The following is a 23,852-nucleotide window of genomic DNA, read 5'->3' as shown; positions in this document are numbered from 1 at the left end:
GTAAGAAAATTGGACTGTTACTTAAAAATGCATCAAATTGAATATAATAAACCTGTGGAAATGGAGCTTGTTTATCAAAGAAGAAGAGAAGAGAAGAGAAATGAAGAGAAGAACTGAAACATTATCATACTGTTGGTCCTCTTTGTCCTCTTGGCCCTATCTTTCCAATTAGACCCTGCAAGAAACAAAAGGTAAATTTAGTTGTGTATCAAAACAAAGCACATTCACATTCAGAGGTTTGTGCACAAATTCCAGCTCTGCTATATACTGTCTATGGCGTAGGAGAGGGGCAGTCCTAAAACACTTTCTGATTGGAATAGAAAGGTTACATTGTCCAGGTGCAAGTGAAACCCTAAACATCATTTAGTCAAATATTTTAAATTATTTAGTTGGTTTTAAGCTCTGAAAGGCATATATGAAACCATCTACCTCCAGACTGGTAAGCATGTGTTACACTGCCTAAATTGGTATAAACATAAATATATATAAAACCCTTATTGGGACTTCAGCTGTTCAAACCATGGTCAGCTGGAGGAACTGGAGTACTGCACTATATATTTCCATTAAGTTATTAAGTGAACTTAAATGCTGATGAAAAACCATTTTGTGGAAACCTTACCCTTGCACCCTTTTCTCCATTTGTACCAGGAAATCCTGGGAATCCAAGTGAACCCTGATAACACAAAAGTCCATTTACAAATGTTATTTTATAACTATATTAGAAATGTCTGAATTATTTGAAAGACAGGGGCATTTATATGGAATTGATCAGTTCACAGGTGAAGAGCAGTTCACCTTAGGCCCTTGTCTACCAGGATAGCCAGGCAGCCCAGGTACCCCAAGTTTGCCCTAGAAATGCACATATTGGCTTTATTTTATTCAGTATGTAATTTACATCAATTAACACATAATGTATGTAGCACAACAAATGCTCACTCCCATATAGGCACAGCACTGACAAATGGACTTTACTAAATAAAGTCCAGCTCATAAGAATACTGTATATGCAAAAAGTATATTAGAATTGTGAACTTAACTGAGGCTGCAGATATACTAATTCACACCCATATTTATTGAAAAATTCACCTTCTCTCCAAGTGGGCCAATTGATCCAATCTCACCAGGAGGACCACCACGACCTTTTGGACCTTCAGGACCATCCTCTCCTCTAGGCCCTGGTACTCCTACCTCTCCCTGTAGGCATCACCAATTAGAAGAACCAAACACTAAAACTGTCACATTCAACTAAAATTCAGCAATGTAAGATACTAAAGAAAAATGAAAAAGGCAGTGAAAAATCAGTGCATGTTATGTGTATTGTGATAGTCTTACCCTATCTCCCTTTGGGCCAAAATCTCCCTTGATTCCAGGGAAACCATCCTCTCCCTATCGAATAAGTATAGCAGAATTTAAATATACCACAATACCAGGGATTCCTTCAATAGTTCTTCTAGTAGTGCACCTGATGTGTATCTGGTGAGGCTTCTTAACCAGGATTATTTTAAATGTTGCAATGTTTTAAATGTACCCAAACCTCTATCCAAAACTTAACTAATTCCTTATGAGATGCATTGAAATATTCTAATTTTAATTTTACTGATAGCACACCTTCCAAAAATATTTTAAATATATACACATGTAGATAGATAGACAGATAGATAGACAGATACATAGATGTATAGATAAGCACTTTGCTTACACAACTGATCAAGGATTGAAACATTTTGCTTCTCTAGAAACCTTAGTTACATTTACATTTACATTTATGGCATTTAGCAGACGCTCTTATCCAGAGCGACTTACAAAAGTGCTTTGTCATTTACTCATAGAATACATCCTAGCCAGTACAGTACGTTAGAATCCAATATACCAATGAAATAGAATACTGTAGAATACCGTACTCATGTGCTTCAGTACAATTTTGAATATCTCTAGATCGGTAGGAAAAAAAAAATCAGATGACACTCACCTTTTCTCCTTTATGTCCTTTCATTCCACGGATACCTTGAACCCCCTAGGAGCATTATAAAATATATAATGTATATAAATAACTTATGTTAGTGTAACAGTCTTAAATGACTGTTACAAGTAGTGTCAACATTTATACATACCAAATCAGTAAGCATAATTTAGGCTAACAAAAGAATTGGCCACTTTGACAGTCAAAGCTCTCATTAGGCTTTTGCCACTCAACAATGCTATTGGTAATATAGCTGACAAGGCAATTTCCTGGATTCATCCATATCTGCTAATATCTTGAATCATACCTTAACACCACGAGGGCCAGGATATCCAATAGAGCCCTGAGGACCGCTAGGCCCCTGTGGGAGGAAAAGTGACAAAAACATTGTTAATACATTGTTAAATTTAGTGATAATGAGCATACACCTGACTAACTTAAATAAGTAAACCTATGACTGTGAGATTCTTGAAGAAATCATATGACTGTTTATTGTATGACTGACAAGTGCTATGTTTACATGTACTGTAATATTGAATAGACTATGACTATACTGCCAGGTATGATGCCATTGAAACATTTAATTCTAGTCTAATTTTATACCATAATATTTTAGTGTAATTCTGAGCTGCACACACAAACACACATACGCGCACACACACACACACACACACACATACAAACAAACTACCACTATACTAAATTCTATCTAGACAAGTGACTCTCTATGTCAAATGGGACAACATTGTGGTTTTAGATATTTTAACATCAGTCTTATATAATGGCAATTCCCTTGCCAGTTGTTGACCACTGGTCTTGTTACTTGCCAATCATTTGAACGTAAGCCCATTGAGAGTCTATAATACCTACTATGAGCCTAGATATCTAAAATATTTTCACCATATTTCAGAATATTCCAGGAATTCTTCAGGAATACTAAAGATGCAATACATATTAGTGAAAATGAGAGAAGTGATTTGTGATGAAATATAGGTTACTTAGGTCCTTTCAGCATGTGTTTTCTTTGCCACTTTCTCTTCTTGCATTCATTAAAATTGTGTTGAGTTTTACAAATGCTCAGGAGGATGGTAATTAATTAGCATCTTTTCTGTCTGATCCAGTGTTAAGAAACAAACATAAATGGCATCTCTCAATATAAAATGGCAGCATATTAATTTGTGTGGTTTTGCCTACATTAAACATTCACTGGATAGCCTCTTGTATTTTCATAGTCTTTATATGGTTTGTGTAAGGCTATATGGTTTATACTCATTTCATCAGGTGACTTGCAATTATTCAAATGTAAAACATGATATGCATGCATGCTTGATAAAATATTAAATATGACATGTATATTGTGAGATCAATTTGCTTCTTTCTATTTACCAGTCATGGAAAGGCTCATCTGATTAATTTCTGTACTTTTTATGAGCTCGGCTTCATAGACAAGTTGCAGACAAATGTATTTTCATGCATTTAAATTTAGGAGACAATCATTTTCTGTGAAATCATTAAAACAATCAAAGTGGCACCACTGCTAATTGTGAAGTATTTAGTTCTAAAACATATGTTAAATATTGTTAAATGGGTATACCTGATTTCCTTTAGTTCCAGGTGGGCCTTCTTTTCCTGGGTGACCCTAGAATTAAATAGAGGAATGATGTTTTACTTAAGATTTACTAAATATTCAGAAGATGATTAACATCCTATTATGACAATCAAAAGGACAGTGGTTTAGCAGATCTTTTAACAATTAAACATGGCATACCAATGAATTTATGTACTCTTGAAAAATTAAAGTGAATGTACATAAGTGGGGTTGAAAAAATCAGTGGTGAACTAATCCCTTACAGGAGGACCATCGGCTCCGGGCATGCCTGGTAGACCTGGTTTCCCTGTCGGCCCCTGAGAAAAGCCACACAAGATAGCAAAATCATCAGTCAAAACTGATCACGGGAAACAAGAACACACAGTCCATGCTCGCTTTTACACATATGTATCTCCTGGTTGGCAAACCTGTGGGTTAAGTACTCAGCAGGGTTTTTTTAATTAAGCTTTTAGTGGTAAATCAATCAATCTATCTATCTATTTATCAATCTATCTATTTTCGCTACATTAGAAGAAGACACAATCTACCTTTGCCAACTACCATACCATATTATCACAAGAGGTATCAATCTATCTGTGTCACTCTGGGATTGAAAATGTAAATATAATTCAGAGTTTATAGTACAGAGCTTTTTCTTACCCCCACATTTATGCTACAACTCTTTACATGAGTATTTTGAGATTTTGTTTGTTGGTTTGATTATGTTTGAGATTTATGTTTGAGAAAGTGTTACCAGTTTTCTCTCAGCATTCTTAAACATTTCTTTATAGCCCCAAAACCTCCAAAAACATCATGCAACAGATATGAGGTTCTGCCACTCCCTTTGTGTGTCTGATTGGTACAATAGTTTACGAAACATTTTTATGCTGCTCAGAAAAATGTGTGTACCTGAGGAAGTTTCATATGAACTGTGTGTACATAACAACCCTTGGACATGTAATAGGATAATAATAGGATAAAACACAACGAATTATGTTCACAAGCATATGTCCTATGTCTGTGCTCAAAGCTGATTATTAAGCAGGTTAAGGTTCTATATAGTGCACAGTTTCTGGCTCTCATGGAAAACCTCCAGGATTTAAATAAGAAAAATACCCTATAGCAGGTTGTAACCACAGTAAACATTTTTGTAAGCCTGAATATGAATAGGGTCATCCTGACATTGATAATTTTGTCTTTAAAAAAATCACCTTCTCTCCTGGAGGACCGATAGCACCCTGAGGACCAGGCATTCCCTGTAACAGAGAAAAATGCCATTTTCAAACTTGTCACTTTTCATTCAGATGTACTTCAAATGAGCTCTAGCTAACCATATATGAGTTTCAGCATCCATATCCTGAAAACTAAGCAACTAAAGAGGAAATTTGATTAGTTGTAAATTGGGCACCAAATGTTTTTTTTCCCCCTCTTCCAAACTAAAGTAGGTGGACCTTATATGTGTGAGGCCCCCCCCCCCCCCCCCCCCCCCCCCCCCCCCCCCCCACACACACACACATACATTTTTATAGCATGTAAAAATACACAGGGAATTATGTTTTTTATGCAATTATGTAATTTTGCTTTCAGGAAGCAAAGTCATCACTGAAAATTATGTTCAAATTAATTTTTTTTTATTCACCTGTGTTCCTGGGGCCCCCTGCTGGCCTGGAGGACCTGGTTCTCCTTGGGGGCCCTTTGAAAAAATAATAAATGAGAAGAACAGTGCAATTTGTAGCAATTGTTAGTCTCTTTTTTTTTTTTTTTTTTTTTTTTTTTTTTACCATTTTTGCTTTTTAAAATCCATCTTTACTAAGACATTTACTAACCATGTTTCCTTTTGGACCATGAGGACCATCATTTCCACGCACACCCTTAAAGAAGATCAAAGAAGTTAAATCAAATATCAAAACCCCAAGTTATTTTTGTCTATTAAATCCATGTATTCAATGCAATATGAAAGATCTGAATAATTGTGATTGGCCAACATTTTAAAGATTAAATGTATTTTGCTGTCATACAGCTTTTAAAAGCACACTCTGTGATTTGTATATTTTAAAAAACAGTAACAGTAACAAAGCTTTTGCTTTGTTGCCAGCAAGCTAAAGTTGTGGGATCTTCTAGTTGGACAAAAAATTGAAGACAAGGATGAATCTTTTTACGGAACATTTATTTACAGGTGGAACAATACCTTTTACTTTGTAATTAAATAGCCGCTACAACAACATAAAACATCTTTGTACTGAATACTCACTGGAGGTCCAGGAATTCCAAGTGGACCTTTAGGCCCCAATAAACCACGGGGCCCCTAGGGAAAAAAAAGAAAAAGCAATTAGTCATGGAATGAGAAAAGGAAAAATGGGGGGGAAAAAAATAGCCCACTGAGGGTCCATCAAAACAAGGATTAAGACTAATCAGCATTACATTAAGTGATTTCGCCAAAGATAATTAATTTTACACTAGAGCTATTTTTTCTTCATTTTGATATATTTGAACACTCACTGGTTCTCCTGGAAGCCCCCTGGGTCCGATATCTCCATCATCTCCCTGGACAAGGCAAAGGTAGGTAATAATAAAAGAAAAACTGAAGGAGGAAAGTACACCTCACAGTACTCAAGGAGTACTTGAGTAACATATTACACAACATTATATTGCAAAATTAATTAATTCATCTTCTAAATAAACACAGTTCAGGGATACAGGGTCCAGAGCCTATCCCAGCAGCACAGAGTACAGCCTACAAACCAAACACAGACATGGTGCCAATCCAGTGCAGGGCATAAAATGCAACATACTGTGCAGGTACTTGTAATACAAATACAAAACAAGGTACAAATAATGGATACGTATACTTGCCTGCTGAATTAATATGATATAATATGAGACAATGTTCTCATCATGGTACTTACTCTTTCTCCATCTTCTCCAGGGGGTCCTATTGGTCCCATTCCCCCAGGGTTTCCCTGAATACCAAAAAAAAAGATGGATTAAAAAAGACTAACTTAAAAACAATTAAATGTACTCTAAGAATAGATAGTTTAGATACAATAGATACATTTACACACTGGAATCAAAAGTAGATACAAAAGTTTATAGTTAACCAGTTGGATTAGTTCATTTGAGTAAATTGGCTTTTAGCAATCCAATTTATTTGAAGTCTGCACAGAATGAAGTGCCTGATGCTGAGTCAAATATGTCTCTGACAGACTAATTAAGTGAATATATGGATATCCATGTCCAGTTGGTATTGCCTTTTGTCAATGCCATATTGCTGTGCATGCATTTGTGTGAACATAAAACAATTTGTATAAGGTACTATAATTCTGTAAGTTTAAGGATCCAGTGAGATTGCTAAATTCTTTTGTGATAACCATGTATATTAATGTGAAGATTGCACTCACCCGATGACCTTTGTCTCCTGGCAGACCAGGCAACCCATCAAAACCACGGTCACCCTAAAATGGACAAACAGGAACATGGAGGGATATTTTATTACTATACCAATAGAAATTGCTGCAGACAAAAATCAAGTCTGTGAATTTCAAAAGGGTCAAAACCAATTTGCAACTGGATTGATAAAAGTTTAATATCAAAGGAAGAGACATTGATTCATGATTCAGAATTGATAGCTGATAAATTCCTGACCTTAATTCCAGACTCCCCTGGCATTCCTCGAGCACCATCAGCACCAGCACGGCCCTGTAAGTACCCGAAATATACATTAGAAAGCCCAATAACCTAGACCTACAATTTTACATTTTAACAGTATTGTAAATTAGGTCACAGGAAACTTTAAAACACATCAGCATACAGATGCTCACTTACCCTTCTGCCAGGTTTGCCAGGAGGACCAGACAATCCCTGAGGGCCTCTTGGACCCTGCAGAATAATTAAGTGTGTACACAAGTGTGGTACACTATCCAGCAGCATAGGATATATGGCAGATATAAGTACACATATTTTTTACTTAGTAGTATGGGTCTAGCCAAGAATGAATGGAGCAATACATTCATACTGTAAACAAATACAAACAGTCTCTAACCTGGGGACCTGGATCTCCACTCTCTCCTTTCAAGCCTGGACTGCCAGGTGACCCCTTTTAAAACATCACTTAGAGAATTATCATGACCCCTTTTATCCTTGTTATGCTCAGCATAATGGACTATACATTATATTCCATAAACAATACAGAAAATCATGTTATTATTTCTGATATAGTCATCAATTTGCCAATATGCAGATTATAATGATGTAGGAAGGCATGTCATGTAAAATAAATACACAATAATCCAGGAGATAATAAAAAAAATGTATTATAATAAGGTTTTCTTACCAGGGGTCCAGATCGGCCAGTAAAGCCCATTGGCCCAGGTGGGCCCTTCAGAGCCAACTAAGTGGAAGATGAAAATCATTTTGCCAAATGTATAATAAAATGGTGCCTGCTCCACTAGTTTGTTAATAATTACTAATAATTTAGAACAGTTTTGTTTCAAATGGATTCTAGTACATCCTATGTAAGTCTTGTAAATTATTAAACAAGAATGTTTCTAGCTTGTTTCTATCTGAATACTACACATTCAGACACAATGTTTTCTCCCAGTGTATTTACTGAGGAGAATAGACATGTATACTACTCACTCGAGCCTGAGACAGAATGGCCTGTGCCTGGGCCTCCTGTGCAGAGACGATGGGGCCCTTGTCTCCACCACTTTGTCCAAAGCGGAACTAATGGATCAGAATGTGTTTTCATATAAATATTACCTGACATTTCATTTAAAATCTTATGTATTTCTAAGTGTGTTTTGCATAGCAGTTTAAACCCAGCCCAGATTAGCCCCAGAGAGATCAAAGTTGACCATGGCTATAGACAGCCCTCAGTGGGAGTTTTATTACAGCCACATCAAATGTTTTCTCAAATATAAAACATCTGGTTTAGAAATGAAGCCCAGCATTTAAGAAACAATTTAAAACACCCAAACATACATGGTGAGACTTAAGTATGAATGTAATAATAATGAGATAGACAAAAAAAAAAAACATGTGTGGATGAAGTATCTCCTGAGTTAAATTATTGTGGTCAATCCTGAACTCATCATCAGTATGCGATAGGTGTCAAGAGTCATCAGACAAAAATTAAGAAATATCACAACTGGCACAACTTTGCAAATAGCCTAGGATTGACAAACAGGATGAGAGTAATAACATGTGGGTATTTAATGGGTATGTATATTTTGAACACTCTGCTGAATTAGTATGTCATACATGAGGTATAATATGAATAAGGTAAAATTTTATTGGTTTTGTAATAGTGCCTCCCTTATCTACACTGTTCCTCCGTGTGTTCTATGTTTATGTCCCTACCAGGCCATGTGCGTTTTTGCATTCTTTAAATATATCACTATAGCCTGAGATGTAGTTTAACATTTTTTTAATTGCAGATGTAAGCACATTAACTGATAATGTGTTTTATTATTTTTATTTTTGGACAACACTGAGTGTTTTGTTTGCTAGGACATAATATGCTGACATCTAGCGGAGGATAAAAAATCCCTCTAAAAGTGAAAAATGTTATAGAGAAAGATGATTAAAAAGAATAAAGAAGGAACACAAAAGAAAAGAAAACAGACATACTGGAAGCATGACAGATGTTCCTGGAGGTCCAGGGACACCATCAGCTCCGGGCAGACCAGCCTTCCCAGGTGGACCCTAAAAAACATAACATTTAGAGGTTAAAAGATACTGTGACTAATATGAGTTTAATAAAAATACCATATACTTTATGTTTCTTAAAGTTTTTTGTTAGGTATATTCTCTAAGGTGTTCAGACATTACAGTAAGATATAAAATCAAGACCACTTGCTACTCAACATGCATAACTACACTTGTCTAATAATGCTTTTAATACAAACTAACCCTCTCGCCTGGATCACCCACAGACCCAGGGGGTCCAGAAGGGCCAGATGGGCCAGGGAGACCCTAAAATAAAGGAAAATTGTGAAAAATGTGAAAAGGCAATCTATTTTCTTTGCACTACAAAAGAATGTTCAAAAAAACAGTAACAGTAAATGAAATGTACTTTTAAACTGGCACTGAACTGGCAATTTTCTTGTTAATGTTTCTGAGGTTTTACAGATTGCACTTACTGCTGGTCCTGCTGGTCCTGGTGGTCCTTCAATTAACATGCCCTGTGTGAATAAAACAGAAGTTATCATTTAACTATCACATTTTTTCCTCCTAGAAAGAACTGCTATTGATGCAATATGGTGGCACCTTCTGTGTATCTAGTTGAATCACTGCCCAGGACTTTAAAGCAAGTGTTTGTTAATAGATGTTTAAATCTCACTACAAACCTGACAGAAGCTTTTTCCTTCATAGCCCTTGAAAATAAGATCCTTTAGAGTGAACCTAATACACAGATGGTACTCACAGGTTCAAGTACAGCAGGCTCTCCCTTCTCTCCCTTCTGGGCCCTAATGGAAGCCTGAGGAAAACAGATATGTAGCCCACAATACAGCCCAGTCAATACACAGTAAGAAAGAAAAGTCCAAATTGAGCAAACTCTGTGTCAAAAAGCCGCATAAAATGAAAATGATTGAATTGTGAGCATTTGACAAATATTTTGCACTGGGGCACTTTCTACTAATGGTCTTCCTTTAGCATCATCAGGCAGAGAGACAGAATCTTCCATATATAACAGGAAGATTCTAACCACAGAGAGTTTTCATTGCCAACTTCTCTGTCAGTTCATATGTGCCTCAGTGCATTTAAGAGTTGCAAGACACATGAGAGTGCCATATTCACCATTCAGTAGAGCATTAATATTATTTGTGTGTGCCCTTTAACATTTAACACCATCTTCACCAATCTTTGTGAAATTTTGCAATTGGAAATACCATAAATAACAAACAACAACAATAATAAAACTAATAATAATAATAATAATAATAATAATAATAATAATAATAATATGGGTTAAAAAGGCTTGCATAAATAGTAGAAAACATCCAAACCTTGGTGCAATCCAACATATCTCTGGTTACTCAGATCTCAGACAGTTCCTTTTACATCAGCACAGGTACCAGTTAAACAGGAAGTATTACCAGGTTTGTAAATTTGCCATATTTTCTCAATTATCACTATTCATTTGTGATAAACTAACATTTGATTAAGACTACACAAAAATTTATTTCAAATCTATAGGCAATCACCCTAGTTAATTTTAGCTCTGTGCCTAGTGATCTGGTCCAGATTTCAGAGAGCAGTCATAAGGAAGGCAGGGAAGGAGATGTCATTGGCAAGTGAGCACTTAGCTAGTTCTGCTTGTCAGCTGGAGAGAAACAAACTCATATACACTGCAGTTAAGCTAAATAAGAAGCTTAGGTACGTAACTCTTTTGTCAGCTAGCACTACTGTATATTATTTCCAAAAATAGTTATTGGATCATAAATGATGTTTCATATACCTGTAGCTCTCTAACTCAGAAAGGGATGTTGCATTGTTTATCCATGATATCCATGATATTTGCAATCTAGGCAGAACAGCATCTACTGAGTTTATACACTCATACATACAGAACAGTCCTGAAGCACAAAAAATCCAGGTGATGCTGTTTTTGAGAGGGAAGTTGTCCATTTGCAATGATCTGCAAATGATTGCAATGATTGCAATGACCAGATTTCACTACACACATACTCATATGGACCATTGTAATACAACTGCAAAGCTGGTCTCTGATTAGATCAGCATAAGGGCAGCTTCTGCAAAACTGAAGGTACTTCACTCTCTACCAAGCGCTGTATGTATGTTTGCAGTGGGATCTTTCAGCATGGCATAAAGACTGGTGAGGAGTATAAACATTTTCTGATTTGATGGATAAAGATTTAAACATTAGTTTGACCAAATCTTGAGTCCTTCATTTAAAAACACAGTAGGTGTTTAGCTTTGTTTAGGTGACTATGTCCAGTCTCTTAGTATTTCTGTAAGATGCCTTTGCAAGTCTGTACAAATCAGAAATACAGCAAATCCTATTTTAGCTCTCAGGTTTTAAGAGCTTCAAAGAGAATTTGCCACAAAGCATGACATAACTTACACCTCCCTCATCTGTGACAGCAGACAGGGCAGGACCCATTGTATCATCAGTCTTCCCCTCATGGTTGGGTTCGTTGTAATCCTTGTAGGAATAGTCATATTCCTTCATGCCAAAATCTCCTGTCACATACTCCTCAGTGAAGGTTTCATCTGGTGTCTGAAATACCTCCTCACCACCTGCTTTGGGCTTTTCTGTCTCTTCACCCACCAGAGTCTCCTCCACCTGGGGCATGCCATTAACAATATGGCAACAGGGTAGATAACAGTAGGACAGGATGTGATGGGATGAAAAATTAGGATAGATAATAGGGCAGATTAATGTAGGCAGGATGAAAAAAAATTCAGTAAAGGGAAAATGTGGTAAAGGGAAGAAAGGGGAAAATAGTCAGAAGTAAAAGAAACTAACAAAAGGGAGATAAACAGAATATTAAGTCTTACCTGCTTTTTTTTTGTGGAAAGCCACACATTACTGATTTAATGTGAATTTACATTTTAATCAATTTGCTTAACAATAGACGGTACCAAGTATTTAGCCAATAATTAAACAGTCTATATTACGCTTTCAGTTTCTACTGTTGGTGATTTAGTTGAGTGTCATTTCTCTCTGTCAATTCCATATGCTCTCAGGAGCAAGGGTTGTGACTGTGGCCCACCACTGAAGTAAAATGCTTCATCATAATCTTGCGTACTGCGCCTCGACAAACATTGTAATCCACTTACCATTTTCCAGGGTGTCTGGACAGAATGTCAAAATCTATCCCCATATTGTAAACATGCCTATTTAAGTAGATAGTTGATAAGGACCAACCTGGCTCATCTGCCATGACATCTGTTCACTTTATTAACTAAGAGGGCAATTATAAAATACTGCCAATACTGTTGCAAAACCAAACCAACCAAACAAACAAACAAACAAAAAACTACTTCCAATACAAATACTTAATTTTTAAATAAAATATATTTTGAAAATCTGTCTCAAGAGATCATTAGCTCTCCCAAAAACAATGCATGAGATAAATTTTATTTTCACAAATCAAGCATTCCTGGGTGACCCATGTTCCTCAAGATTTTTTGTTCTTATGTCAAGATGGTGAGACGTTAAAGATTTAGCATCTCAGGATATAAGATCATGCTGTCAATATAAGAACAAGAGCAAATCTTGTGCTGTACTAAACAAGTGTCACCAAAGAACATCCAATAAAAATGAATGCTATGCATTCTTTTTTTGGAGAGAAGAACAGCAGATTTCATAGCACTAGTTGCTGCAGAATTAAGTTAATAAGAAAAGGGCTAATTACAGATTGTTAGGTTAATGTACTATGGGATATTGTACATGGGCTGGTCTCACCTCCATTGTAATAGGTCTCTTTAACCTGTACTTTATCCTCTGGTATTAGTAACAATTTGTTTTAGCAGTCTATAGTGCGTTAGTTACCTGGCCTATGGTTACTTCATGTCCAGTCACCTCACTTTTTGGCTGTGGGATTGCCTCCTCCTCTAAGATGGTATAATAATCCGTCTCTGTGGGGGTGTGGTCAGCCTCAAAATAAGCAGCGTCTACATCCTTTGGGTAGGCCAAAAAGAGGATAGGATCGGTGGTGGAGGTATGCAGATTTGAAGCAGAGAGACTAGTTAGCTTGAAGAGAGTTAATATTTTTATGAACTTGTTATATGCAGCGAGGAAAGAGCAATGTACATTTGCCAGTGAAAGAATATACTTTCTGGCTAAATGTAATTGTTCTAATCTCATAATGAAATTAGAGTTGGAAAGAAATATAAGATGCAAACTAATATCTTGCCATAAACCTTTACATAAAAAAGGTTTATGCAAATCTACAAGATTACAGGATCAACTGATCTAACTGAAATAAAACGCCACAATGCCATGCCAGAGTAATGATATGATCAAATTGCCCCTTTTATGAAGGACAAAATGGAACATGGTTTTACACTGGGTGAAGAATTATAATCTTATTGCCATTGCATCATCATGGACATCATGTTCAGATATTTATTGTCCATTCTGAGAGTTCGTGAGAAGCGTTGATAAAAACAATCATTATTGAGCACAGCCTCTCAGAAACAATGTATATACTGCATTCATATTTTTAATGAAAATATTACATGTCTAAGGACCCCTTTGTAACTGTCATTTGTAAATAAGTGCACTGTTAGTAATTTTTCTGTGAAATTTCTTTACTCATATGGAGTTCAAGTAAGAATGAAAATGGAATATCAACAGAAAATAAATGAGAGAAAAAGGCATGGAATAGACATACAGAGAGATAAATGAAGAGGAAGGATTATGTTATGTCATTTACAGATACGATAAGGTTAATTCAAGTGTGTCCTAGCAATTACATTCCTTGAAATATTGCATGCTGTCATTGTAACTCTATATACTAGATGAAGTTGATATTTAGACTTTTAGTGTCAGGAAATATAAGAGAAAACAGACAGAAAACTATATATGAAGTCATGCAGTAGTGTCATAGTTTATTTTGCTTTATCATATCGTTTCTCATATCACTGAGGTAATTTGATATATGAAACGGTGGAGAATGTCCAGTGGGTCATTATCTTCCAACCTCATTCCTGGAAAACCAGAATGTCATTTCTAAGGTTTAAATGTGCTGTTCCAGTTTCTTATATAAAAAATGTATGTATGCCAATAAAATAAATATTACAGTTATGGCCATTCACTAACTGTGAAACTGAACAAACTGTTAAGAAAATTCTGTAATTTTAAAATGCTGTTTAAGTATCTCATTAGATATGAAAATATTTGAAGATTATTATTTAGCCTGAGTATTGTGAGCCCCTTAGTAGTGTGGCCCATTTTGATCAATTTAGCTTTTTGTAATTCATTACATTTATCCCTGCATGGTTCAAACCCTGGCCAGATTATAAACTGGTCAAGAGATTTAGCTGTCAATTCAGAGAGAGCCTGATGACCTTTCCACGGATTAGGCAGATTTGAAAAAATAATTATTGCTGTTGTTGGGTAGGTGTGAGTTAATGCATGGCCAAATAGAAACAGACATAAATTGGAGATGGATAATAAAATACCTTGCACTAACTGATCAAATGGTAACTGAGTAAATACATTTAGGTAAATACACTTATTACTTATATTACTTAACCCATCTGAAGAGTGGGAGTATTAAAAAGTGGTAGGTATTATTAAATTATAGTGTCCTAAGACCATTTAGTAAAAACACCTGCCCACTGTAATTTTATATGATATAGTAGACTGGCAATCTGAATGATTTAAGAAGCAGTGCAAACTGCCTGTGGGCTAATACTCAGGCTAACTCCACTGTGTCTCCACTGCTGATTTCATTAACAGCTACAAATTTTGCTGTGTGTAAAACCTAAAAGAATGAGACCTGGGGCTATATTTGTAAAGCACCACAGAGTCAGAACGATGTCCACTTCATATATTCTTTTCAGCAAAGATTATTTTGAAAAATATGACTCTACGGAGAGAGCTAATTAACTTTGAGCTAATTTCTGAATGCAGACCTTAGCTTTCTACAAGATGAGGTTGGAAATAAAGCTCTGGACAGCCAACATGGGCTCTTGATTTTGTACCTGTTGATAACCATTGGTTGGTTTCTTCTTGGGTTTTTCTGGAGCGGAGATGCTGGTACCACTGACTGCAGCCTTGTCGAAGGGTGGGAATTGTTTGGACATTGATTTGATGCTACTGACGTCTATCAACACCTTGGATTTCTCTGGCTTGAAAGGGATGGGGACAGGCGAAGGCACAGGGGCTAGAGCAGGTGGGGGTGCTGGGGTAGGTGTCTCCTTCTTGACTTTGAGAGTCTGTTTCACTCTTTCCTTTGCAGGTAGAACTTTGACTTCAAGCTTAGTCTCACTTTTGCCAGGCTTCACCTTAACTGACTCAGTTTTGGTCATTTTAGTCTCATACTTTTTTTCAGATTTAGCTTTGGTGATCTTGGCTTTTTCCTCCTTAGCAACTTCTGGTCTTGCTATTCCAATCTTAGCTTTCTCTGCTTTCTGTGCTTTGGCATTAGAAACCTCTGCTTTATTTAATTTGCTCTTGACAACAACCAACTTCTCTGGCTCAGTCTTCATTGGTTTTGCTGCATTCCCATTTGCCTTTTTCTCTTCAGCTACATTGCCATTGACATTAGCCTTTTTCTTGACAATGGCCCTTGTACTGCCATTAGCTTTAGTATCAACACTTGTTTTTTTCTTCTCTGTTGCCTTTCTGTTACTGTTTCCATTAATTACTTTCTCCACAGCTGCTTTCTCATTGCTCTTAGCTTTAGATTTTTGCTCTTCAACTGCCTTACCATTGACTTTGGCATTGGCTTTAGAAATAGCTGCTTTCCCACTCCCCTTTAAATTAGTTTTAGTTTTAATGCCACTATTAGCTTTTGTCTCCACAGTCATCTTTTCATGGCCATTAACTTTAATATTTTGTTTAATTTCACTTCTAGATTTTTTGTTCTCACCTGCTTTGCTATTGCTATTTGATGTTTTATCTCTGCCAGCCTTAGGAACAGATGTGTCTTTTGAATCAGGCCCTTGTTTATTTGTTACAGTTGGCTTAATTTTTGAAAGTAAAATTTGCACAGCAGAAGGTTTTGCCTTGGAAGACTTGGTCATAGAAGTTCTGGTTGGGCCTATTTTAGTTATAGTTGGCTTGGCAGGAAGAGGTTTATTTTTAGCTGATTTAGCTGGTCCAAGTTTTGCATTGTTTGGTTTGGTTTTCTCATGGGCAGAGGTAGATTTGACTTTGGTGGTCATGCTGTCCTATATGTTTTACAATTAATTCAGTTATTAAGCATAATCAGATGTGTATTTTGTAATGGGGTAATGTTGAGGTAGACAGAGTAAAGGGAGAAGAATACAGAGAAGATGATGTCAGGGATGGGTGGGATTGAAAGCAGTGGGGAAGGACAGGAGGAGAGAGAAAGACAAGGGTTGGTGTTTGATGACATAATGACATTAAGACTGATGGCACTTGGATGACTGACTGAGTCATCACTGGCATTACTGGATACAGTACAATTTTTACTGTTTAATACTGTAGTTAATAAATGGTCTTTATTATTTATTTTTCATAGGAAACCCAATTTTATACTGTGTTTTCCAATAATGCCAAGGTATGTATTAAAAAGCCGTGATTTTGTGTGTATGAGGACTCAGAGCCTGTGGCTTGCAAGCCACTGAGAAAAATAGGCTCAAATAAAGCATATGTTGTTCATAATACTGTTGCATGACTGGTACACTGTGCTGCCCAGCTGTACAGAGAGAGATGATGACATACTGACAGATAGGAAGCTGTTTCACTATTCGTAGAGCCAATACAAACACTGTAACAATACTCAACATTAAATGTTCTTTTGTGCCCACACAGTCTGTCCTCATGCTGACCAGCACCCTCCTCATACAATAACTCAAGAGACTCTTGAGTCTATAGCTACATAGACTACAGTTATATTATAACTGCACACTGTTTATTATTATTATTGCTATTTTGTGTGTGTGTGTGTATATATATATATATATATATATATATATATATATATATATATATATATATATATATATATATATACATACATATATACACACATACATACATACATACATACATACACACACACACACACACACACACACACACACACACACACACACACACACACACACACACACACACACACACACACACACACACTAATTTTAGCATATACAACTATTGCACTGATATTGTCTATAGTCCTTTTAGTACTCCACATTGTATACCTGCTGCTATTTCACACTGTCACTTTCATTGCGCTCCATACCAGTAGTCAGCATATATTACTTGGGGATGGGGTGGCACTTGGGCAATTGTGTATAATATAGTAATGGTCCCAATAGTTTATCTTATTGTATTCTACCTTTAACTCTATTTATTCTGTGCTGGAACTGTGGTATCGCCCGAATATCCACCGTGGGGATAAAAAAGGGAATGTTATCTTATCTTTAATGACATCATAAGTGAATAAATGATAGAGTACATGCCATATGAATAGTTAAGGCTACCAAGGGAAATGTGTGGTCATATAGAAATGCTGTAGCATGGGTGAGATACTTATGCTGACTTCTTCAGCATGGTCTGCAAAATATCAAAATGTCTTAATATAATTCGCTGTAAAATATGTTAAGCTGTTATACATTCCGTTCAACATAGAAGTGAAAAACCTAATAGTCCAAAATGCAGGCAACATAACTCCAAAATGTCAGTGACAAGTTTATCCAGACTATCAAAAAGAAAAAATATAACAAAAGCATGGACAGATGGACATAGATGAACATAATGGCAACCATTTACGCAAAGTGAAGACACACCAGTGAGGAATCAAAAAGGTAGTTTGGTTACCAACACAAAAATATACTATGAATTACTATTAATGATGAATTTAAAAAAAATATTGCCATGCAACTACAAAGAATGATTTCTGTTTACAAAATTTGTAAATGTTACTGTACATTTTTATGTGAACTAAACAAATCTGAACATAGAATATCTAGACAAACAAGCAAAGGAAGAAAGCTGTTCTATATTGACAAAAATGTACAGTTTCTCAACCTCAATCTCCATTTTTTTATACATGAATTCATAATTATTACAACATTCGAATTTTAGCAGGTCAACATTTCTCTCCTTAGCTGGATTGACACAGTGGAGCCAGGTTCTTTTGTGACTGGGGCAAATTTGTTTGCACATACTGTGTTTTTTGGGTTTGTGTGTCTGTGCCGCTATACCTGAGCTTATCCACATAGACATATTATATACAAACCATTTATCTTACACAAAACATAGTGTATAGTACACATACAAATATATGACAATGGACAACATGTAAATGACACATACAAGACATCAGTGTGTTAATAACTTCCAAATTATGTTATATAAGGTGAGATAGAAGAAAGGTGGGGCATTGTAAATGATGATGAGAGAGGGGAGTGAACAGAAAAAGGATGCTGAACTGAATAGATGGAGAAAGAGAAGTAAGTCTGACCTCAGGCATCATGTCCGAATGTTAATGGATTCACTACTCAATTTTAACAAGTGATACCCAATGACAGGTAGGTTTTTGTGAAACTATCTACAATACTGGCAATATAAAAAGAAAAGAAAGTGTTTCAATAAGAAAACTATAATATAATACAAAGACCCCAAAAGATTCCATTAACTTGGTTTCCCTGGTTGCCAAATGTTAAACAAATATGTTCCTTTTAAGCTCCTCTCTTGTCATCTCTTTTTCCACTTTCCTGCTCACAGCATTCTCTCATACCCTCTTTACCTTTATAACAGGGGGCCCTGTGTGAGTCGAGGAAGAGATGGACGAATAGGGAGGGGAGCCAGTTGTTCCTTCATAATAACAAGGCTATTCATAGTCATCTTGCTCTTCATCAAAGGAATTAGAAAAATGGGTGATGGGATAAGAAAGGAGGAATGAAGGTAGAGGAATGCAGGGAAGTAAAGAAAGAAGCACATGAAACTATAAGAAACTATAAAATGTAAATGAATGATAGATAACGCGTAACAAGAACAGACACAAACACCTCCGGAAAGAAAAAGGTGGACAAGGGGAGAAAATAAAGAGAAATGAACAAGATACAGAAAGTTCAGTAGAGAGTCAAAATATGGTTGTGTTGTTCTTTGGACACATATCTTTGAGTAGTTGAATGAATGTGTTTCGCAAATATATTGACTTTAGACATCAATAATAAAAAAAACAGTAATGGAAACCTATTTGATTTATTCAGGTCTCACTAGCATTACTAGTGCTTATTTGCTTATTAAAATATCAGGGAATAAAGAATTCAAAATAGGGTGCAGTTTTGTTACAACCCATATTATGTATGCTCACATTTAGAATTGAATGTAAAATGAAAAATAGCTGACAGACATGATAGAGGCTCTCATTGCAAAAATAAGCCTTGTAAACTCTCAAATTTGTTCATTTGTACCATTTCATTTCTCATTTATCAACATTCCTTTGCATTTCTCTAAATGTGAAGCATGAATAGGTACTTAATCATAAAAAAAAAAAAAAAGAATAAATAAAAGGCTGCTTAGACCATAAAAGCCCATAAAGGAAAGCTTGTTAAATTCTTCATCTAGAACTAACACAGCCAATGATAGAATAAAGAAAGAAACTCACAGTGTGTAAGAAAATGGCAACTTTGATGATACGCAAGAGCTGTAGATGACTTGTAAACATTTTGTGGTAACAAGTAATCATTCTATATCTTTTTACATAATCCAGAGTGAAAGTAAAACTTACTTTCCACTAAAATAATCTATAAAATGAGTTTCAGATGGAATATTTTCTATTGATGACCCCTGTATTACTTTCATTTATTATCATATGCTTCTGCAAAGTGTGGACTGATGATGATTGCTGTTATAATAAGCTATGCATTCAGATTTGAGAGACTCACTGAACCTGAACATATAGTACAATGCACAGAGTACATTCTTAGTGACAGCAAATGCTGCTTTAATTAAAAAGAAAACACTGATTTCTGAGTATGTCTCACATGTCAGAATAGCATAGCAATTCAAAGTTCTGGGTTTGGGAGGACGCAGTGTGTTACTCACATATGTGTTAGGATCCTGGGCCTGGACTTTGGGCAAAGAAGTGTCACAGTCACGACTGTAATGCTCACAGAAGTCATAGGCTGCCTGAGGGTTAGAGGCAATCAGAAGCTGCTGGATTTCACCCTGCAAAAAAGCAAAACCCAAAGGACTATTAGAAAAAGCATAATCCAAACAACTATCAGGGAAAGAAATCATCTACCTACGACCACAATAATCACAACAGTACCTGAAGCCTGAAATACTACAATAGATTTTTTGCATAAACCCTTACAAAGGCATTGATGCTGTTTGCAATACAAGGACAGATTTTATCTTGGAAAAACATTCCAGATAAAAAAAACAAACATGCAAGTAACTGGACATTACAACCTCTAAAATGAAAGGGAACTACAGATGACCTGAGTAATAATTTCAGTTCTGTTTCAATTAAAGGCTCTTGGTCATTGTGAGCTCACTCTTTTCTTCCCCTTTTTTCCACTTCATGGGTTTTTTAATGAGGTTTAACTGTAATTTAAATATATGTTAGAAAGAGAACAAAATCTAATTTAGCCTCTTGCCCTGTTTCTTTTAGTTTCCCAGTGCTAGGCATAACATTTATAACATATTAAAAATAATTAATTTCAAATAATTCAAAGATAATTAAATACTATTTCCTCTACTAATAAATTCAACTGCAGCACAGCACTCTTGTTCAATTTCAAAAGCAGCTCTTTAGATTTTATATAATAATCTTCCTAAATGAAACAAAGCACTCTCCATTTTGATTTTTGTTTACCCGTGCACTCTCTCTGCTTAAAGTGGGCCATGGAGTGAACAGACAAACACATGTGGGTAAACCCATCATTCATATTACCACTCAGCAGTCAGGCAACAGATGTCCAAATTTGCTCCATTGCAACCAAGCTATCTATTTTGTCCAACCTTGCATCTCTAGTATGTTGATGAGTACAGTCCATCATTTTTAGTCAGGGTGCAAAAATTGAGGTACGTGCCTTGTCGAATCATATTGAAGAACTTGATTGCAAATTATAAATAGAAGGAAATGGTTTAACATTTAATATATGAAGCTACCTGGTTTCCTAGTCAAATAAAAGAACGGTGATGATGACAGAAAAACCTCATGCCCATTCTTGATCACACCACTGAAGGAGTGTTAACTAATTGAAGGCATATTAACTAATAAAGAATAAAGTTTAATGGAGATATGGCACATTTTAGGTATTCGGATACAAAAAATATACAAATTGAAGAGGGCTTAGCAAGAGGCACAAATACACAAATGAACAAACACTTGAACGTTGCAACACTGCAACCAGGACTTGGATGTGTTTGGTGATAATAAATGACTGCTAACTGTATCATATCATGCTGACATTTTTCCATCCTAAATTTACTGAACTTAAATTTTCAAGGACTTCAAAGGCATAACTGTCTTTTCAGATACTGTGAACACATTCAAAGTTTCCAGAAGTCAATAATTCTGTGGCAAATGCAATATTTCTACAAACTTGAAAACTGAAAACTTGCTTCAAAAACATAAAAATGCTCCATATTCTGGAGTGGCCTCTCTGCTGAGCAGAACTGTTGCCTTTCACAAAGATGTATATGTGTGAAGTGGGATTCACCTTTATAAATCAAATAAAGACAAAGCTGAAAAATGACTTAAGTAAATTAAAATTAAAAATTCATTTTGTTTTGTGTTTATGCATTATGTTTATGAATTAAATTGTTTATCTTGCTTGGGTTGAATTACAAATCATGGACAAAATGTGGATTGTCTGAAAAAAGGTTTGAAAAACCCTCTGCTCTAAAGTCCAACTCTTGTAGAATATTTAGAGAAATACGAGGGAGCGTATAAAAGATAAAGAGAAAAAAAGAACAGGAGGTTCTTTAAAAGGCCCACATTTGTTTTTGTATTGGAGTCATAGTTCATATTATTGTGATATTATTTTACCTCTATTAAGCATTTACCTTACACTTATTAGAGTTTATTGTTCCCAACCTTTGTGTTGGAGATCTGATGCTCCAAACATTTTAATGTTTTCAATGCTCCAACACCCTGGCCTTAGAAAGGTTTTCATAATTAGCTGATAAGTTAAGTAGAGGAACTATGAACCATTGATTTATGTTACTGCAAGATCACCCAGAGTTACAGCAAAAAAAATTTAAATAAGCAACTGTCCTAAAATTATTTGCATTTAGAGATATAACTGACCTGAAAGACCTCCTCATCCAACAAACGAGCGCCAAACACTGTAATACCACGGGTGTCCACCATTGGCTTGTTACTTCTAGGAAGTGGCCTACTCATACGCTTCTTGCAATCAAGGAGAAGAGTAACATTTTTGTTCTGTACGGAAATGGCAATGTGATGCCACCTGCAGGATTGGAGGAGATATAACATGGATATGTCTGGCTACACATTCTTTGGAGGATATGAGTATTTAAATTTTTTTAAACATATACATGCAAATATTATTGATATAATTTATAATGATCTAGTGAAGACATATTTAATTTTAAGCATGTGTTAACAGTGAACCTAATAAAGCAATGTTATGATTATTGTACTACCAATAATAAACTCCAAAATAAGTACACACACACACACACACACACGCGCGCACACACACACACACACACACATTTTATATATATAAATATATATAAATATATATATATATATATATATATATATATATATATATATATATATATATATATATATATATAAATGGAATCAGATTGTGCTTAGCAGGGTCTATTTACTGACTTGCCATCAGCCAGATTGATGCCTGTAAACAGTGGGTAGTCCTCTGGGGTGGGCATGCGATTCTGGTCCTCATATAGGAAGACAGGTGAGTGGCCAAGCTCCAGTCCCAACTGTTGCACCCCCTGATCACTGTAAATGGACAATAGGAAGGCCTGAAGGCCTGCCTTGGCCTTCACCAGGGTCATGATAGAGAAGTTCTCTGGGAAATGACCTTTAAAAGAAGAAAAAATAAACAAGGAGCAAATAAGAAAACAACTCAGAAAAGAAAGGATGACCAGAAAAGAAAGGATTATATAGGAAGATGCATGGAAGAAATGATGAGCGAGAAGGAGGGTCTGGGGAAAATAGGGAGATGGTAAGCTGTAGATGCAAAACTGAATGTAGGATGAATGTAGGAAACAGAAACACATGACAGCATGAAGGTTTTGCCACTGTACAAGTGCCAAGTGAAGTGCTGATATTGAAGGTGACTAATTGTTCTGGAAAACAAGACAACAAATAGTTCAACTATAGGTGTAGCGGACGAAAATCTGAATAACCTGAAACAGTGCTCAGCTTATATATGTGGTACCATACTATCTTCTTCCTTGAGGAGGATGCTACTATAGTAAAATATAATCTCTGTCATGAATTGCCCAAACACCCGATAAAACCTGATAAAAAGAATTAAAATGCTATCATGGCAAATACCATGCAATACCAGCAGTTGTTAGTAGACACATTCCCATCCACATACATTAGTAAGCAGTAGTAGTAGTAGTCGAAAGAATACTCTGCTATTGTTCAGCAGTTGCACCAAAATTATTGC

At 35.8% G+C, this 23,852-nt stretch overlaps 1 protein-coding gene across 2 annotated transcripts in view; it reads right to left on the bottom strand.

Annotated features, from left to right (window-relative positions):
* Window positions 1-23,852, bottom strand: part of col11a2 (collagen, type XI, alpha 2) — a 58,771-nt gene that overhangs the window by 13,626 nt on the left and 21,293 nt on the right. Inside the window, exons 4-34 of one of the 2 annotated variants that reach the window (XM_035529249.1) lie at window positions 23,045-23,255; window positions 22,487-22,649; window positions 20,272-20,394; window positions 15,228-16,418; window positions 13,069-13,197; window positions 11,635-11,856; window positions 9,973-10,026; window positions 9,689-9,730; window positions 9,459-9,521; window positions 9,177-9,251; window positions 8,184-8,270; window positions 7,879-7,935; window positions 7,588-7,641; window positions 7,371-7,424; window positions 7,191-7,244; window positions 6,947-7,000; window positions 6,455-6,508; window positions 6,048-6,092; window positions 5,800-5,853; window positions 5,375-5,419; window positions 5,188-5,241; window positions 4,760-4,804; window positions 3,812-3,865; window positions 3,555-3,599; window positions 2,268-2,321; window positions 1,970-2,014; window positions 1,333-1,386; window positions 1,087-1,194; window positions 796-849; window positions 620-673; window positions 131-175 (exon numbers count right to left, since the gene is read on the bottom strand). In XM_035529249.1, coding sequence (XP_035385142.1) covers window positions 131-175; window positions 620-673; window positions 796-849; window positions 1,087-1,194; window positions 1,333-1,386; window positions 1,970-2,014; window positions 2,268-2,321; window positions 3,555-3,599; window positions 3,812-3,865; window positions 4,760-4,804; window positions 5,188-5,241; window positions 5,375-5,419; window positions 5,800-5,853; window positions 6,048-6,092; window positions 6,455-6,508; window positions 6,947-7,000; window positions 7,191-7,244; window positions 7,371-7,424; window positions 7,588-7,641; window positions 7,879-7,935; window positions 8,184-8,270; window positions 9,177-9,251; window positions 9,459-9,521; window positions 9,689-9,730; window positions 9,973-10,026; window positions 11,635-11,856; window positions 13,069-13,197; window positions 15,228-16,418; window positions 20,272-20,394; window positions 22,487-22,649; window positions 23,045-23,255 — 3,443 coding nt within the window. The remainder of the gene's footprint in view (window positions 1-130; window positions 176-619; window positions 674-795; window positions 850-1,086; window positions 1,195-1,332; window positions 1,387-1,969; window positions 2,015-2,267; window positions 2,322-3,554; window positions 3,600-3,811; window positions 3,866-4,759; window positions 4,805-5,187; window positions 5,242-5,374; window positions 5,420-5,799; window positions 5,854-6,047; window positions 6,093-6,454; window positions 6,509-6,946; window positions 7,001-7,190; window positions 7,245-7,370; window positions 7,425-7,587; window positions 7,642-7,878; window positions 7,936-8,183; window positions 8,271-9,176; window positions 9,252-9,458; window positions 9,522-9,688; window positions 9,731-9,972; window positions 10,027-11,634; window positions 11,857-13,068; window positions 13,198-15,227; window positions 16,419-20,271; window positions 20,395-22,486; window positions 22,650-23,044; window positions 23,256-23,852) is intronic. The other variant, XM_035529250.1, reaches the window with a different exon arrangement.

Source organism: Electrophorus electricus, chromosome 8 (assembly GCF_013358815.1).
Source record: "Electrophorus electricus isolate fEleEle1 chromosome 8, fEleEle1.pri, whole genome shotgun sequence".
NCBI lineage: Eukaryota > Metazoa > Chordata > Actinopteri > Gymnotiformes > Gymnotidae > Electrophorus > Electrophorus electricus.
The sequence above is the reverse complement of the archived record's forward strand: the minus strand, read 5'-3'. Positions and strand labels throughout refer to the sequence as shown.